This window comes from Calidris pugnax, unplaced genomic scaffold, assembly GCF_001431845.1.
Source record: "Calidris pugnax isolate Ruff unplaced genomic scaffold, ASM143184v1 scaffold70, whole genome shotgun sequence".
NCBI lineage: Eukaryota > Metazoa > Chordata > Aves > Charadriiformes > Scolopacidae > Calidris > Calidris pugnax.
In genome coordinates this window covers 7,832,457-7,847,895 of record NW_015090862.1, presented here as the reverse complement: position 1 = coordinate 7,847,895, position 15,439 = coordinate 7,832,457, and the positions used below count along the sequence as shown (strand labels likewise).

General features: G+C 40.4%; 2 protein-coding genes across 2 annotated transcripts; both read right to left on the bottom strand.

The window, feature by feature from the left end:
* Positions 1 to 7,813, bottom strand: LOC106889462 (lysM and putative peptidoglycan-binding domain-containing protein 2-like). The gene is made up of 2 exons (XM_014944487.1): positions 7,455 to 7,813; positions 1 to 801 (listed from the first exon to the last, which is right to left on the bottom strand). The coding sequence occupies exons 1-2, from the start codon at positions 7,790 to 7,792 to the stop codon at positions 750 to 752; spliced, it is 390 nt and encodes a 129-aa protein (XP_014799973.1). The 5' UTR covers positions 7,793 to 7,813; the 3' UTR covers positions 1 to 749.
* Positions 7,814 to 10,837: 3,024 nt separating this feature from the next.
* On the bottom strand, positions 10,838 to 15,433 carry LOC106889378 (lysM and putative peptidoglycan-binding domain-containing protein 2-like). The gene is made up of 2 exons (XM_014944304.1): positions 15,227 to 15,433; positions 10,838 to 11,179 (listed from the first exon to the last, which is right to left on the bottom strand). Exons 1-2 carry the CDS (start codon positions 15,422 to 15,424, stop codon positions 10,838 to 10,840), a joined length of 540 nt encoding a protein of 179 aa, XP_014799790.1. The 5' UTR covers positions 15,425 to 15,433.
* Between the last annotated feature and the right edge of the window lie 6 nt (positions 15,434 to 15,439).

Sequence of the window (15,439 nt, the reverse complement as noted above, 5' to 3'; positions counted from 1 at the left end):
TTCATTATGAACAGACACATCAATATTTTTGTATTTATTAAATTAAAACCACACAAAATATAACCATACAAGAACACACACCTGATATTCCAATGTCATATCTCACAAAGAAAAAATCTCTTGCCTTAACTCTTCCCTTTTATTAGCAGAAATCCAATTTGCAAACAGTTGTTTAACCGTGAAAACTTGAACTCATCAGAACAAGTAGAATTCCTCTTTCTAGGAATACATCATAACCACACACAGACACACACACAGAGTTCAGAGGCAAGTTCTGCAGCCCTGAAGCAGACAAAAAAACTTCCACAGCAAACCTGCCTGTGTCTGCAGAATAAGTACATTTCTGTTATTTTCATAGTTTGTCCTTTACAAGCAAACTTATTTAATGTTTTTAAATACTTAAAACAAATTTCACTTTAACAAGTATTTACAAAATCTTTACTAAAGATCAACATCCTGCATAAAGGTGACCTCAAGGATATATTGTTGCTACCATGCTACAGTTTGCACAGAAGGGGTATAAAGGCCATTGCTAGTTTTGGAAGGCTTAAAGCCTTTGTTGATATAGCATAAGGACATCAACCTATGGAAGGCAGAAGAGGTCATAATTTCAGTGCAATTACCCATTCATGACTTGTTTTAAGTACATCAAGACGATGAGTCCGAAAGACTTGGGTTTTGAATTATTGACCATTTAGTTCTTTAAGAACTGATTTCATGGAAAGTTTTCAGGCCATCACATCTGTCTTCTACTGGTGATACGAAGAAGTTGCATAGGGACCTTCCTCATTCTCCTCCTCTCTAAAAAGAAAATGATCATAATCATCAGATCAGGAACATACCATGTCTCAACAGTAAAAGTGAAATGCAGATGCAGATTAACCAGTTTTCCTAATGGATGGATGAAAATAGCTAAGACTGGGATCGTTAACAGAAATACTTCTTCAGTACGCTACTGTTCATTACGCATCTCCGGAGATCATCTTAATGTTGCTTCACAAACAGAATGCTGAAAACAAGTACAGCTGGTTAAGTTCAACAACATCAGAATGTATTTAGAGTTTAATGAACAGTGCCAAATCAGTAAGAAATACTGTACAGGATAAACAAGTGGAGGGCATGCTGGAGTTCCAGTACTGTTGCTTTCAATTTCTTTTTTTAAAAAAGCAAGTTTAGTTGTGGGTTTGTTTCAGCCTTTTGAATGGCAGGAGGTGCAGATGGACCAAACAAGGCAAGAACAGGAGCAGCCCATTATCACTGTAGCTGGATCTGTGTCTTGATGCTGCAAGGACATTCTTTGAGTGGGCTCCTTGATGTATCCTTCCTGTGCAGCAATCAATACTGAGACTGAGCACTTGGATTTTCTTAGGAGAAAATAGTTGCCCACAAGTGCTGTTGCTAATGCAATGACTGGATAAACCACAGTAGCGTTGCTATTAAAAATCCTCATGAAACAGGAATCTGCCTACTGTTTACTTGACAATATTGCCTTTTTAAAAAAAGTGGTTATGTAAACTTACTGAGTGCAGCATCCAGTACTAATTCCAGCATGTTAAGTTCTCGAATGATCGGTTTTTTCTACTACTGTAGCTTCAAAATTATGTTCCAGAGAGCCTATTCTTAACGCTGCTGCCAATTTTAGTGTTTTGGTGAGAACAGATAGACTTAACAGTTGCTACACTGTCAGCTTCAAAGGATTTCCAGTTACTTTTAATACTAAATTTAATTTACTTAATTTAATAATAATGTGTACCTCCACATAAAGGTACAGTTATTCAAATAGTCTAATCATGGTATAAGGTAAAAACTATGTATTTCAACAGTATTCCAAACACCAATTAAGCAGACTTTCCCCTACTAATTCTAAACAAGATTATTTAGCTACAAGTTATATTTCATATTATACCCCCCAGAACAGAATCAGAGGAAAACACTCTACAAACTAACTAAGCAGCTGAATAACTTGCACTCGTTTTCCCAGCCCTTCCCTGTTCTTGGCTAGTCCAGCAAAATTATCTTCATGAAGGCGTGATATTGCTTTTGCCTTGAATATCTTTTTTAAAAAATGAAATCTCAAAAAATCCTGGGTTTTGGATGAAACTGGTAGTTATTGCAAGGATGTGTGGTTACAGTAGTGCTGAAAACAGATTCTAGCCTTTCTCACAAATACTACATCTATTTGCATTAGTGATTCTACAGACCTAGTACCAAACATGATTCTTAAGATAGAGATCATCTCTGTATATGTAAGTATCTTTCCTTATATCCTCAATTCTGCGTTGCAAAACTGCCATGGAATAATTTGCATATGCTGTTCATAATACCTGGCATAGCAGTAAAATAAGGAAGCAAACAATTAACGTTTACTTGAATAAGCACTAGCACTTTTGATCTATAAATTGTCTCAAGACAATGGGTTTCTAGTCACATATTTTCAGAACATAGTTGCAAATAGCAGTCTCTGATAGTTTGTGATGATGAAGGAAAACTTCTGTATTTTCAGAGCTTAGATTGTCCAGCAGGGAAAAAGCTTACTTTCTAAGCTGTACACTGAAAATTACCTTCTACTTCTTAGTTTTGTTATGTTTCCGTTTTTAGGAGAATAAAATATGGCAGAGTTCCAGCAAAATTCCTTCTTTCTAATCAGAGGCTGACAGAATGGGCCTTTCAGTCTTTTTTCTTGAAAGCCTTAACATAGGAATAACATCCATTATGACGTGGCCGCAGCCAAACGCTGGACTGACATTAGCTGCAGTTGCTTATGGTGGATAGTAGGGGTGAATATGGAGAACTGGAGAGCTGAAATAGCGATCAGCAGGTCTTCAGACAAAGTAACATAAGAGCTACTCTAAGCTGTGCGTCTCTACTTCCTCTCTGAAATACACTCTGGGACTAGGGGCTTTTACTTGGCATTAGCCAGTAGAGGGCAGAAGACTGGCACTTGAGCCACAACCAGTCTTGAGGGGTTTCTGAAGGCAGCAGGGACATAAGAACCACATAGTAGGTCATTATGTTTGAACCTAAGAAAGCATAATAAATATGTGCAAAATAAACTTTTGAGCAAGGCTTAGGTATGCTGCACTTGGCAGTAAGGGCTGGCAAGAACAGCTTCTGACTTTCTGTCCCAGGCTGCGGGACTAGGCTATGGGAAGAGGTCTACAACACATTACTCTAAACCAAGGCAATGGCCAGGAAATATTACTAATGTAGATCTTTAGAGCTGTACATAGCAAGTACAAGTCTGTTCTGATGGCTTAAAAACAAGCCAAGCTTTATATGAAATAAAATCACATAGTAGCAGCTCTGGCCGACAAGCAACAACATGGCAGTGTGTGTATGTTTAACGACCAAACAATTTTCTTCACTTTTAAGATGCTTAAAATAGCAAAGTGGTAAGTCACTGCAACATTCTCCTTCAGGCAAAGGAAAAGGAACAGCACAGCATTACAATGCTTCATAGAGCTGTCTCTTCCTGTTCACTGCTGCCACTTTGCCCACAGAACCTGAGAGCCATCTCCTGCAAGCTACTGTATGCATCAGGCCACAATAAAAATGACCAAGTGCACCTGAGTGTGAAGTCAACTCAAATCCAATGCTTGGATGCTTCTAGAATTCACAGTTCAACAAGACAGCAATCTTGAGTTTGTGAGTTAATAGCTTTTGGAAGTCTGAACACAGGATTCTCCACAGGCAGCCTCCTTAATTGAGGTATCTGCTTTCTTAGCTGATAGCCCATGATGGTGAACAATTCTTGAACAAATGAACTCAATCAGTTATCAGTTTCAAGTGCCCTACCCTTTCCTAGGTTCAGGTCAAGGCAACTGATCAGATGACAATATATGGTTCTGTTCTAGTGCTGCACACCAAGTAATTACATTGGCTCATACAAGCAAGTGATTAGAAAGGTTCTATTCAGTTAGAAGGTTTTCAAAATGAGTCACTAAAAGGCAAATGCAGAAAGATGTGACCTGTCCCAGAAGCACAGTATCTGGCCCTAGTGTTCTAGCCTACTGCAGTACCACCCTAAAATATTAAGGACTCTCTAAAGACCTTGCATTAGACCTCCGGTGGTCAACTATCTGATACAAAAAGCATCACTACACATAATTTCAGTTTTGGCATCCTGAAACATGCCTAACAGCATTTTAGGCAAGACAAAGCACTACTGTATTTTCTCAAACTATTACAAATTGCTTTTCTTTCATGTGTGGATAAAACTAATAATGGGTATTCTTCCCTAATACACAAATACATGAGTTAGCAACATATGCTACAAACTATTATGTTAATACTTTTGCATTTCTTTTGGCCTATGACAAAATATTGCTCAAACCAAAACCAGGTCTTATTGGCTGAAGCTGCTCACCTAGAGCTGAATCTTGGGTAAATACAGCTGACTGGAGGATTCATTAACCACTGATTTCTTGCGCAATGAAACTCTCTAGTAAAAGTAGTCTTACATGTGGATCTAGCCATATGCTGACATAAACTCCAATAGTGAAAGCCAACTCAAACTGAGTAGGTCCCATTCTATAATCTTTAATGCTCGTCTACCTGCATAGCTATTAGAGTTTAGAATCTAGTCTAAATCTGCACCTATGTGCTCCTCAATTTTTCTACCTAACAGCAAGGGGCTTTAGCTGGGAAGAAGCTGACTTCAGAGATTAGTATACTTTAGTTCTTTGAGAGCACTTAAAGTGGTGACTACAAGAGTTTTGATTAAACAATGTAATCCACCTTCACCTGTCTTTGTAGGACAATGCAGTTTCTGACTATGAAACTGCCTGTACAGCTTGATCAGAATCAGTGCATGAATATGCAAGCATTCTTGGCAACTTTAAGGGAGACCAAAGTAAAGAGCAGTTTAAGAGATGTCGTGATTCTCTCCATCTGTTAAATCAGGCTCATGGGTATGGTGAGAAGTTATGGCTCTTCAAGTTTCAGAACTGATAGTCTGCTTGTGATTGCAGTTTTCTTAGTTCCAGTGTCCCTTTTGGTAGCCGACGTAACTCTACGTGCTCCTTTCTTAGTCTCAAACAGGCACTGCCGTGCTGGTGCATGTCACATTCTGAACAGGCCTTGACGAGGCAATCTGACTACAGAAGGCCAGAGTAGCTGGAAACAGCACTCTTAATTTCATAAATGGCTTTCACTCTAAGAATTGAAAACTTGTGTATTCATGAGACTCATTGACTATCATGATGGCTGCCCAATTTTCAAGGTCTCCAGCTTCAAGCAAAGGACAAGAAAGGCAGAGGTGGAAGGGAGAACAGGCACCTCCTGGGGAGCTGCTGGAGCAGAGCAAGGAATGCTGCCACCTTCCAGCATGGGCCCAGAAATACCATTGATGGTACAGAGCTGAAAAGCATCTCCAGGGCTTTTGGTGATGGTCCCATCTACTCCTGCTCTCCACAGGAGTAAACATTCTGCAAACTCTCTGTAAAAGTTCACGTTGGTCCTTTGGCACTTCCTGTGAGACTATAAAGGGGTGAACACAGTAGAAGATCAGGCAGGGATGGCTTTTGTGAGTCAAGACTGAAAGCCAGAGGTGGTGGGGTGGAAGGTAACATTATGAAGACTTTATCAGACACACTGGAAGCTTTTCTCTTCAGTTGGATAACATCCTGCTCAGCAGATAACCTGCAGCTCTGTACTTCATGCTTCCTGTAGCATCGTGACCAATAAAAATCTGTGCTCTATGCATAATTAACAAAATTATCTGCTAAATCTGACAGGAGGTGGGAAAGTAACTCATCCTCCTGTAGCCATTATTCCCTGGGAGGAAATTCAGTAACAAGCCCTCATTTCCCAAGTTGTAACTTAAGCAATATAGGAAATTGATATAAGTAGTAGCAGTGACTATTTGTGTATTGGCTCTGCTCATGGTGGAGCAAGGTCTAAGTGAATTTCCTTCTGTAAATTAGTATGTTATTTTGTTGAGGGGATGTTAAAATAATTGCCTTCCTCTGGCAGGGACTGTGGTTTCCGTGACCCAGCTTAACTGCTAGGTCAACACCTACCCTATCCTGTGTTAGATACATATGTCTAATGATCTGAGAGTCAGCAGCGGCACATTTTGATAGATGCTCTACATTGTTTCAGATATAACAATGCAAAAAGGAAGAGTTTGAATACAGAAGGATCTGAGTTCCAACAGCTGTTTTTCCTCTTTCATGTAATCAGTGCAAAAGAAAATTTCCAAGTGTGTTAACAAGACGTGAAAGCATTCCAGCCTTCCCTGAGACTGTAACTAAACCAGTGTCCTTCTGGGAATGGAGAGTTGTATGTGGAATGCAATAGGTAATTCATTACCTTAAGCTGTCTTGCGGGATACTTCTCCAAATGAGGCTTGTCCAATTGCTAAATGTGATATACTGCTTCCCCTCAAATTTTTTATCTATTGAATGAAGTTTTTAAGTTGCTGAAATAATCCTGTAACTTCTTAAAGAAATGATAGGACTACATGCCTGATAGATTTGGTCCTGAAAGGTTACTTTCCTCTTAGCATGAAGTATGTTGCTTGTGCCCCAAATCAGAATATGTGAAGTGAACCAGGATGATGGAAGATGTTTTGCATTAAACAAATTTGAGAAAGCAAAGTACATAACTGCAGGCATAACCTCTCTCCAGCTCTGTGGTAAGTCCCCTGCAGTCATAGCTTTTACTGTCATGAGAAAGGCCACCTCGGCAACACCCACTGAGGCAATCTCTGCAGAGAATAAACAGGCTGGACAACCAGCTCAAGAGATTGCTTGTGAACAAGCTGAGGAAGCTTGTCCCAAGGACATGAGAAAACAAACATTACTGAAGTCCACTCTTGCTCTAGGTCTTTCTGTACTCTCCATGGGATGCCTAGGCATGTGAGGGGATAATCACTGGGGTAGAGAGGTCAAAAGGTACTGCTTTTTCTATGAGTAAAGTGTGTGCAAGCTCCTGGCTGTAGAAGAAATACTGAAGAAAAGACAGAAGTCTACATAGGTAGATCCACAAGGGACTCCATAGGGAAAAGAGATAGGATAGCTTAACTGAAACTAAACAAAGAATATTTACACAGTTACGAGGCAACTAGGGACAGATGAAAAATGCAACCATGCCTCGCTGTATGCAATCAGCTTCCACAGGCCTTGGCTTAGTACTCCACTGAAAACTATGTGTTTGCTTAAATAGTTGCCCACTTACATAGCAAGACATCTTGGAGAATATATGCCTTCTAGCTCTTATGGAATATTAATGCTATCCTACAATGTATCGTGAGGCAGCCTTTATAACTGCCATATCAAGGCATCGGCTAATGGTGTGCTCTGAATGAATCTGGTGCGTGATAATGGCATAGACTCACTGTTGACAAATTAAAACTACAGATGCTGTTTGAGATACCTCACAAAGAGGGTTCAGCTTTGACTAAAAAACCTTCAGGATGATATTAAGACACTTATACTAAAAGCGGCATTTACCTGACATTGTCATCTTTTAGTTTTCTGGCTGCTTGTTTGGATAACTTAATCTGCAAGTCCAACCTCTGTAGGAAATCTTTGGCAGACAGTTCTTCTGGTGCAGTGGGCTGATTGTCAGGCTCTTGAGGACTGGGAGAAGAACTACTTTCTTCCTGAACTGTCACTAGTCCTTCATCACAAGAAGGGGAGCTGTCAACAGTTTCATTCTCAGGAGACTCCAGTGAATTAAGTCCATTGAACAGTAATGGTTTCTCTGATATAACAGGAATATTCAGGGTTTTCCTCAGAAATATACAGTCATTAGTAAACAGTTTATTTGCCCTCTTTATTTGTTCCATCTGAAAAAGATAGGAAAAACGTAAGTTATTAGGTTTTGGCAAAGTATAAAGTACTAACTTTCTGAAGTAGTACAGTAATCTCTAGTTACAATAAATCTATACTTTCTCTGCAGCAGCAATGACTTTAGGAAAGGGGTTTTTTTTGCACTCAAAATGATTCCAGAGTGTACGCTGTGTCTTAGCCTTGCTAACTCAACACCCTAATTTCTTCCTTCTATGTAGACTTAACTCCAAATACTGGTCTTTCTAAAGTCTTGCACTATGTAAAGATGCTTTTCTTGAACAGTCTTCCAATCTCTAGATAGACTTACATGAACAACTTGCCACAGAATAAAAATGTATTGCAAAAGCACTGCTGATTTGAATTTTTATTAGAGTAAGGCTCAGAATTGCTAGCAGCTGTAGGTGAACTCTGGTAGAAGGCATGCATAATACAAACAAGGGGCGATAAAGTTGAGCATTCAGGACAAACTAGTTATGAACACTGACTATCACAAGTCTTGGAAAAGCAGTATGTGTCTCATCCATAGTATTTTCCCCCTTAGCTGATGTAACAAATTCAGATTTCAGATGAAGTCCTGACTTTCAGTGAGAAGTCAGATGGTGAAAAGAACGGGGGACTCCTAAACACTTTGTAATAAAGCTGCACAGAAAAGTGGCTGCATTTGTCCAGTAAACTGAATGTACAGCACGATCAACAGCAACCTCATGTATGTAATAATGCATGGTAACAGCCACCACATAACTCTTAAATACTTTTTAGGCAACTTTTATCCGAAGTACTTCTTACAACCTACTCATCAGTACAGACGATCTTATGACAAACAAGAAGACAACTCCATCTTTCTCCCTGTACTAATGCATGAAGTCCCACTTGTTCCTTCCTTAACCCGAGAAACGATTATAAATTCCATTGTTTTACAGGCAAGGAAAAGTTCCCAGTAAATGTTTATACTATCTTCATACTAAGATTGTTGTTTAAGTTCTTAGTCATCAACATTTCCCTTCCAAGACAATAACAGTTATACTAGCTTCCTATTTCTCAACTGAAAGGTTTAAAAAAGCACAGAAACTGGTATTCCCCATTATGTGACTTGAAGCTTTAGTTATAACCTAAACTCATTATTTCATTAGGAAAAGTCTTAAGTGAAAGAAAGAAAAATGACCATTCTAGTCTCCTGGTGACTGCAATAAGCATAAACCAGCTGGAGCTTTTCTGTAAAAATACAATACAAAAGTTGAAAATTGAGATCTCTGCTACAGGTGAGCTGGAAGGTAATACTTCAAGAGCTGATAAATAATGCACTGTACTGCTGTCCCACTTCACTGTAACTCTACCTCCGGTTACTTCTTCCTAAAATGCCTTTGGAAGACTGCATCTCTGCAGTGTGTAACAATGAAATGGGAAATACTTGGTTCTAAAAAGAATATCCCTCAGCCTTGGGCAAGTTACTTAACATGTGTAATATATACTGCTCCTTCTACAACTCAGTATGACTCCATACATTCATAGATGTATGGAGAGCAGGATTTAAACCTAGTTTTCTTAGTGCTAGGAAAACTGAACTAATTTCTGTTAGCTACAGACCTATAATGGTGAAAGCATGTGCTAAAGCCTTTGCTCTTAATACTTTAACTGAAGCTGCACTAAGGCATAACTGGTGCCGAACTAATCCATCAAAACTGTTCCTACTGACCATGAAACAAATGAAACCATGAAACTCTTCCTTCACCCCTCAAAAGGGATACCTTTGTATGATGGAAAACAGTGCTCCAGCGGAACCATGACTATGATACTAAACATTCAACCATTTCCAGTGTTAATTTACCCAACAGCATTCAAAGGAAGATCTAATGAACATAAGCCACAACAAGATTAATAGACAATGTCTGGGGGAGAGGGGTGATGGGCAGAGGATGAGGCCAAATAAAGCACACTGATCTCTCTCTCGCCTAACATTTTCACCCATCTTAAACCCTCAAATTTTTTATCTATTGAATGAAGTTTTTAAGTTGCTGAAATAATCCTGTAACTTCTTAAAGAAATGATAGGACTACATGCCTGATAGATTTGGTCCTGAAAGGTTACTTTCCTCTTAGCATGAAGTATGTTGCTTGTGCCCCAAATCAGAATATGTGAAGTGAACCAGGATGATGGAAGATGTTTTGCATTAAACAAATTTGAGAAAGCAAAGTACATAACTGCAGGCATAACCTCTCTCCAGCTCTGTGGTAAGTCCCCTGCAGTCATAGCTTTTACTGTCATGAGAAAGGCCACCTCGGCAACACCCACTGAGGCAATCTCTGCAGAGAATAAACAGGCTGGACAACCAGCTCAAGAGATTGCTTGTGAACAAGCTGAGGAAGCTTGTCCCAAGGACATGAGAAAACAAACATTACTGAAGTCCACTCTTGCTCTAGGTCTTTCTGTACTCTCCATGGGATGCCTAGGCATGTGAGGGGATAATCACTGGGGTAGAGAGGTCAAAAGGTACTGCTTTTTCTATGAGTAAAGTGTGTGCAAGCTCCTGGCTGTAGAAGAAATACTGAAGAAAAGACAGAAGTCTACATAGGTAGATCCACAAGGGACTCCATAGGGAAAAGAGATAGGATAGCTTAACTGAAACTAAACAAAGAATATTTACACAGTTACGAGGCAACTAGGGACAGATGAAAAATGCAACCATGCCTCGCTGTATGCAATCAGCTTCCACAGGCCTTGGCTTAGTACTCCACTGAAAACTATGTGTTTGCTTAAATAGTTGCCCACTTACATAGCAAGACATCTTGGAGAATATATGCCTTCTAGCTCTTATGGAATATTAATGCTATCCTACAATGTATCGTGAGGCAGCCTTTATAACTGCCATATCAAGGCATCGGCTAATGGTGTGCTCTGAATGAATCTGGTGCGTGATAATGGCATAGACTCACTGTTGACAAATTAAAACTACAGATGCTGTTTGAGATACCTCACAAAGAGGGTTCAGCTTTGACTAAAAAACCTTCAGGATGATATTAAGACACTTATACTAAAAGCGGCATTTACCTGACATTGTCATCTTTTAGTTTTCTGGCTGCTTGTTTGGATAACTTAATCTGCAAGTCCAACCTCTGTAGGAAATCTTTGGCAGACAGTTCTTCTGGTGCAGTGGGCTGATTGTCAGGCTCTTGAGGACTGGGAGAAGAACTACTTTCTTCCTGAACTGTCACTAGTCCTTCATCACAAGAAGGGGAGCTGTCAACAGTTTCATTCTCAGGAGACTCCAGTGAATTAAGTCCATTGAACAGTAATGGTTTCTCTGATATAACAGGAATATTCAGGGTTTTCCTCAGAAATATACAGTCATTAGTAAACAGTTTATTTGCCCTCTTTATTTGTTCCATCTGAAAAAGATAGGAAAAACGTAAGTTATTAGGTTTTGGCAAAGTATAAAGTACTAACTTTCTGAAGTAGTACAGTAATCTCTAGTTACAATAAATCCATACTTTCTCTGCAGCAGCAATGACTTTAGGAAAGGGGTTTTTTTTGCACTCAAAATGATTCCAGAGTGTACGCTGTGTCTTAGCCTTGCTAACTCAACACCCTAATTTCTTCCTTCTATGTAGACTTAACTCCAAATACTGGTCTTTCTAAAGTCTTGCACTATGTAAAGATGCTTTTCTTGAACAGTCTTCCAATCTCTAGATAGACTTACATGAACAACTTGCCACAGAATAAAAATGTATTGCAAAAGCACTGCTGATTTGAATTTTTATTAGAGTAAGGCTCAGAATTGCTAGCAGCTGTAGGTGAACTCTGGTAGAAGGCATGCATAATACAAACAAGGGGCGATAAAGTTGAGCATTCAGGACAAACTAGTTATGAACACTGACTATCACAAGTCTTGGAAAAGCAGTATGTGTCTCATCCATAGTATTTTCCCCCTTAGCTGATGTAACAAATTCAGATTTCAGATGAAGTCCTGACTTTCAGTGAGAAGTCAGATGGTGAAAAGAACGGGGGACTCCTAAACACTTTGTAATAAAGCTGCACAGAAAAGTGGCTGCATTTGTCCAGTAAGCTGAATGTACAGCACGATCAACAGCAACCTCATGTATGTAATAATGCATGGTAACAGCCACCACATAACTCTTAAATACTTTTTAGGCAACTTTTATCCGAAGTACTTCTTACAACCTACTCATCAGTACAGACGATCTTATGACAAACAAGAAGACAACTCCATCTTTCTCCCTGTACTAATGCATGAAGTCCCACTTGTTCCTTCCTTAACCCGAGAAACGATTATAAATTCCATTGTTTTACAGGCAAGGAAAAGTTCCCAGTAAATGTTTATACTATCTTCATACTAAGATTGTTGTTTAAGTTCTTAGTCATCAACATTTCCCTTCCAAGACAATAACAGTTATACTAGCTTCCTATTTCTCAACTGAAAGGTTTAAAAAAGCACAGAAACTGGTATTCCCCATTATGTGACTTGAAGCTTTAGTTATAACCTAAACTCATTATTTCATTAGGAAAAGTCTTAAGTGAAAGAAAGAAAAATGACCATTCTAGTCTCCTGGTGACTGCAATAAGCATAAACCAGCTGGAGCTTTTCTGTAAAAATACAATACAAAAGTTGAAAATTGAGATCTCTGCTACAGGTGAGCTGGAAGGTAATACTTCAAGAGCTGATAAATAATGCACTGTACTGCTGTCCCACTTCACTGTAACTCTACCTCCGGTTACTTCTTCCTAAAATACCTTTTAAATACCACTTTGTGGCCTTTGGAAGACTGCATCTCTGCAGTGTGTAACAATGAAATGGGAAATACTTGGTTCTAAAAAGAATATCCCTCAGCCTTGGGCAAGTTACTTAACATGTGTAATATATACTGCTCCTTCTACAACTCAGTATGACTCCATACATTCATAGATGTATGGAGAGCAGGATTTAAACCTAGTTTTCTTAGTGCTAGGAAAACTGAACTAATTTCTGTTAGCTACAGACCTATAATGGTGAAAGCATGTGCTAAAGCCTTTGCTCTTAATACTTTAACTGAAGCTGCACTAAGGCATAACTGGTGCCGAACTAATCCATCAAAACTGTTCCTACTGACCATGAAACAAATGAAACCATGAAACTCTTCCTTCACCCCTCAAAAGGGATACCTTTGTATGATGGAAAACAGTGCTCCAGCGGAACCATGACTATGATACTAAACATTCAACCATTTCCAGTGTTAATTTACCCAACAGCATTCAAAGGAAGATCTAATGAACATAAGCCACAACAAGATTAATAGACAATGTCTGGGGGAGAGGGGTGATGGGCAGAGGATGAGGCCAAATAAAGCACACTGATCTCTCTCTCGCCTAACATTTTCACCCATCTTAAATTGCTATGTCGCGTCATGGCAAGGCAGGCACTGGACAGGATGTCTCTTGCTGCAAATTAACTCCCAGTGAGGAAAACCACTGGCACTTCTAAAAACAGTAATACTGAAAGCAATGGCAGCCAAAGATAACTCTGATGTTCTCATTACAGCAAGTCTTACTTCTAGCCAAGTATACAGGAGGCAGGAAGCAAATGCAATTACTCTTTAGAGAGAGTCAGCCCTTGTCATTGTGTGAACACACAAGATTCTTCATTTTGCTAAAAGCAAACATGTTTGCATACATTCCTACCCTGGGCTGAAACTCATTAAAGCAGAAACACAATGGCTGATTTCAGCTAACTTGGCATGGCTCTTAGGGACATTTCATGTCAGTTTAACCTTTCTCAATGAAGTCTATAATGATGCAGCTCTGGTTTCTTAAGCAGAGTACTAGCAACATTAAATCAAACAAAACATGAGATGTTTAAAAAAATCCAGCATTTATACTTTAGATGCATCATTAACACAGCAAAAGCTTAGAAAGCTCATACTGTGAAAAAAGTGTACAGTTCATAAATTAAACCTGTTTTTTCAGACTGTTCAGATTTGATCCCTAACTTCACTTTACCTGAAAGGGAGTTGTAATGTCTTTAGAAATGCCTTTCTTTCTAGAAAACTACTACTTAAGTAATTTGTGCGTATTTCGCACTTATTGTAGTGAGTAAATACGCTTCTGATTGAAGAACAATATAGCTAAATCATTTAGGCCAGAGACTTTATCCATTGTGGAAAGCACTGCCAAAAATAAAAATTCAAACAAATCCAATGAGCAGCTCAGGTCACTTTGCTTTGCCCCCATAGTGAGAAAACCTTTGTTTTAATGTGTATCAATGTAAATCAAAAACACCGTTAATCCTGTTGCCAAAAAGATTTGGTCAGAAGTGGCTTAATCAACCCTCTTCACAACAAAGGCTGAGTGCTTTGAAGTTGCTGGAGAGGTTTAGTAAGTCTTTCAGAACCAGAGAAGGAAAGGAAACACATCCCAGCCAGAACCTATTAATTTGGGACTGCGTTGTACCTCTTCTGGATGGAGCCCAGCTGGAAGGTGCTCTTTGCAGCTGATGTGCAAATGACATTGGTACCAGTACCATACTGATAGCTACACTCATCAGCTACTTGGTCCCAGGCAATTTTGCCTGTTGGGACAACTGAAGCTGCATATAGATATGTCAGTTGGCAGCTCACTGGGCCCCAAATAACCTGGAATGAAGATAGGGCAGGTGAGCTCTGCTCTGTAGGGAATGGTAATGCGTTAGGGCCTGCTGGTAGACACTATTCGTCTCTGCATGTCCTGGGCTGGCATACACCTTTCAACAATTTCCACAGAAGTAAACTTTTTTCTCTCTAGGAAGAGAGCGGGAAAGCAGCAACGCTTTCAAATCGGTTGTAAATCACCTCTAGGCTGGTAGGTGGATAACAGCGGAAGAATTTTTAGCCCTGAAGCTACTGAAAGAAATTCTTGTCACAGCCTATGTGTCAACCTCAAAATAATGAGTCTTTTCAAGATAAGTTTAATTACACTGTGTTGTTTTTTTTAAACTGAAGTGAGTGTAGTGGTGAACTGTCATGTAAGCCTAGGTTTACTTGGTGGCAGTAAGTGCATCTTGGAGGCCACCGGCCAGTCCTGACAAATAGCATTTACCAGTTTCAAGCCCGTGCCCTGTCTCGGACAGCATGAACTTCAGCCGTTGCCCACCAGAACTGAGCACTGACCCCTCCAAGCAGGTCACAGGATTCAGATGTCAGCATTTTAAACACCAAAACTCAAACCAGCACCGTATGCACGGTGAGAAGCGAACCTCCTGCGCACTATGGGTAGGAAATACTCTCCAGGACAACTCCACCCTGCAATCTCTCGGCTGTTTTCCATTTCCAGCGCCTCTTCCCCATCACCTCTGTTACTTTCTGGGCCTACCAACCGCCCGCCGCCGTGCCGGGAGCCCATCGCCGCTACCGGCTCTGCAGCCCCCGGGCCCTCCTGGCTCCCCGGGCCGGCAGGCCGCCCCTTACCGTGACGCCGTACTTGAGGGCGATGCCCTGCAGCGTGTCCCCGGCGCTGAGCCGGTGCTCCACATAGCGCTCGGCCAGTGGCGCCGCCACGCTCGCCGTGCTGCCGTACGAGCGGGCCTTGGTGTGAGCCAGCCGCTGCGACAGCTCGGCCTCCGACTCCGGCCCGCCCGGCGGCTCCTCCCGCAGCGACTCGGCCATGCTCCCGCCGCGCCT

Coding starts and splice junctions, on each gene's coding strand:
- LOC106889378 (XM_014944304.1), bottom strand. CDS start 15,424: ATGGCCGAGTCGCTGCGGGAGGAGCCGCCGGGCGGGCCGGAGTCGGAG. Junction 11,180..15,226: donor CCCTCAAGTACGGCGTCACG/GTAAGGGGCGGC, acceptor TATCTTTTTCAG/ATGGAACAAATAAAGAGGGC.
- LOC106889462 (XM_014944487.1), bottom strand. CDS start 7,792: ATGGAACAAATAAAGAGGGCAAATAAACTGTTTACTAATGACTGTATA. Junction 802..7,454: donor CTAAAAGATGACAATGTCAG/GTAAATGCCGCT, acceptor TTTTCTTTTTAG/AGAGGAGGAGAATGAGGAAG.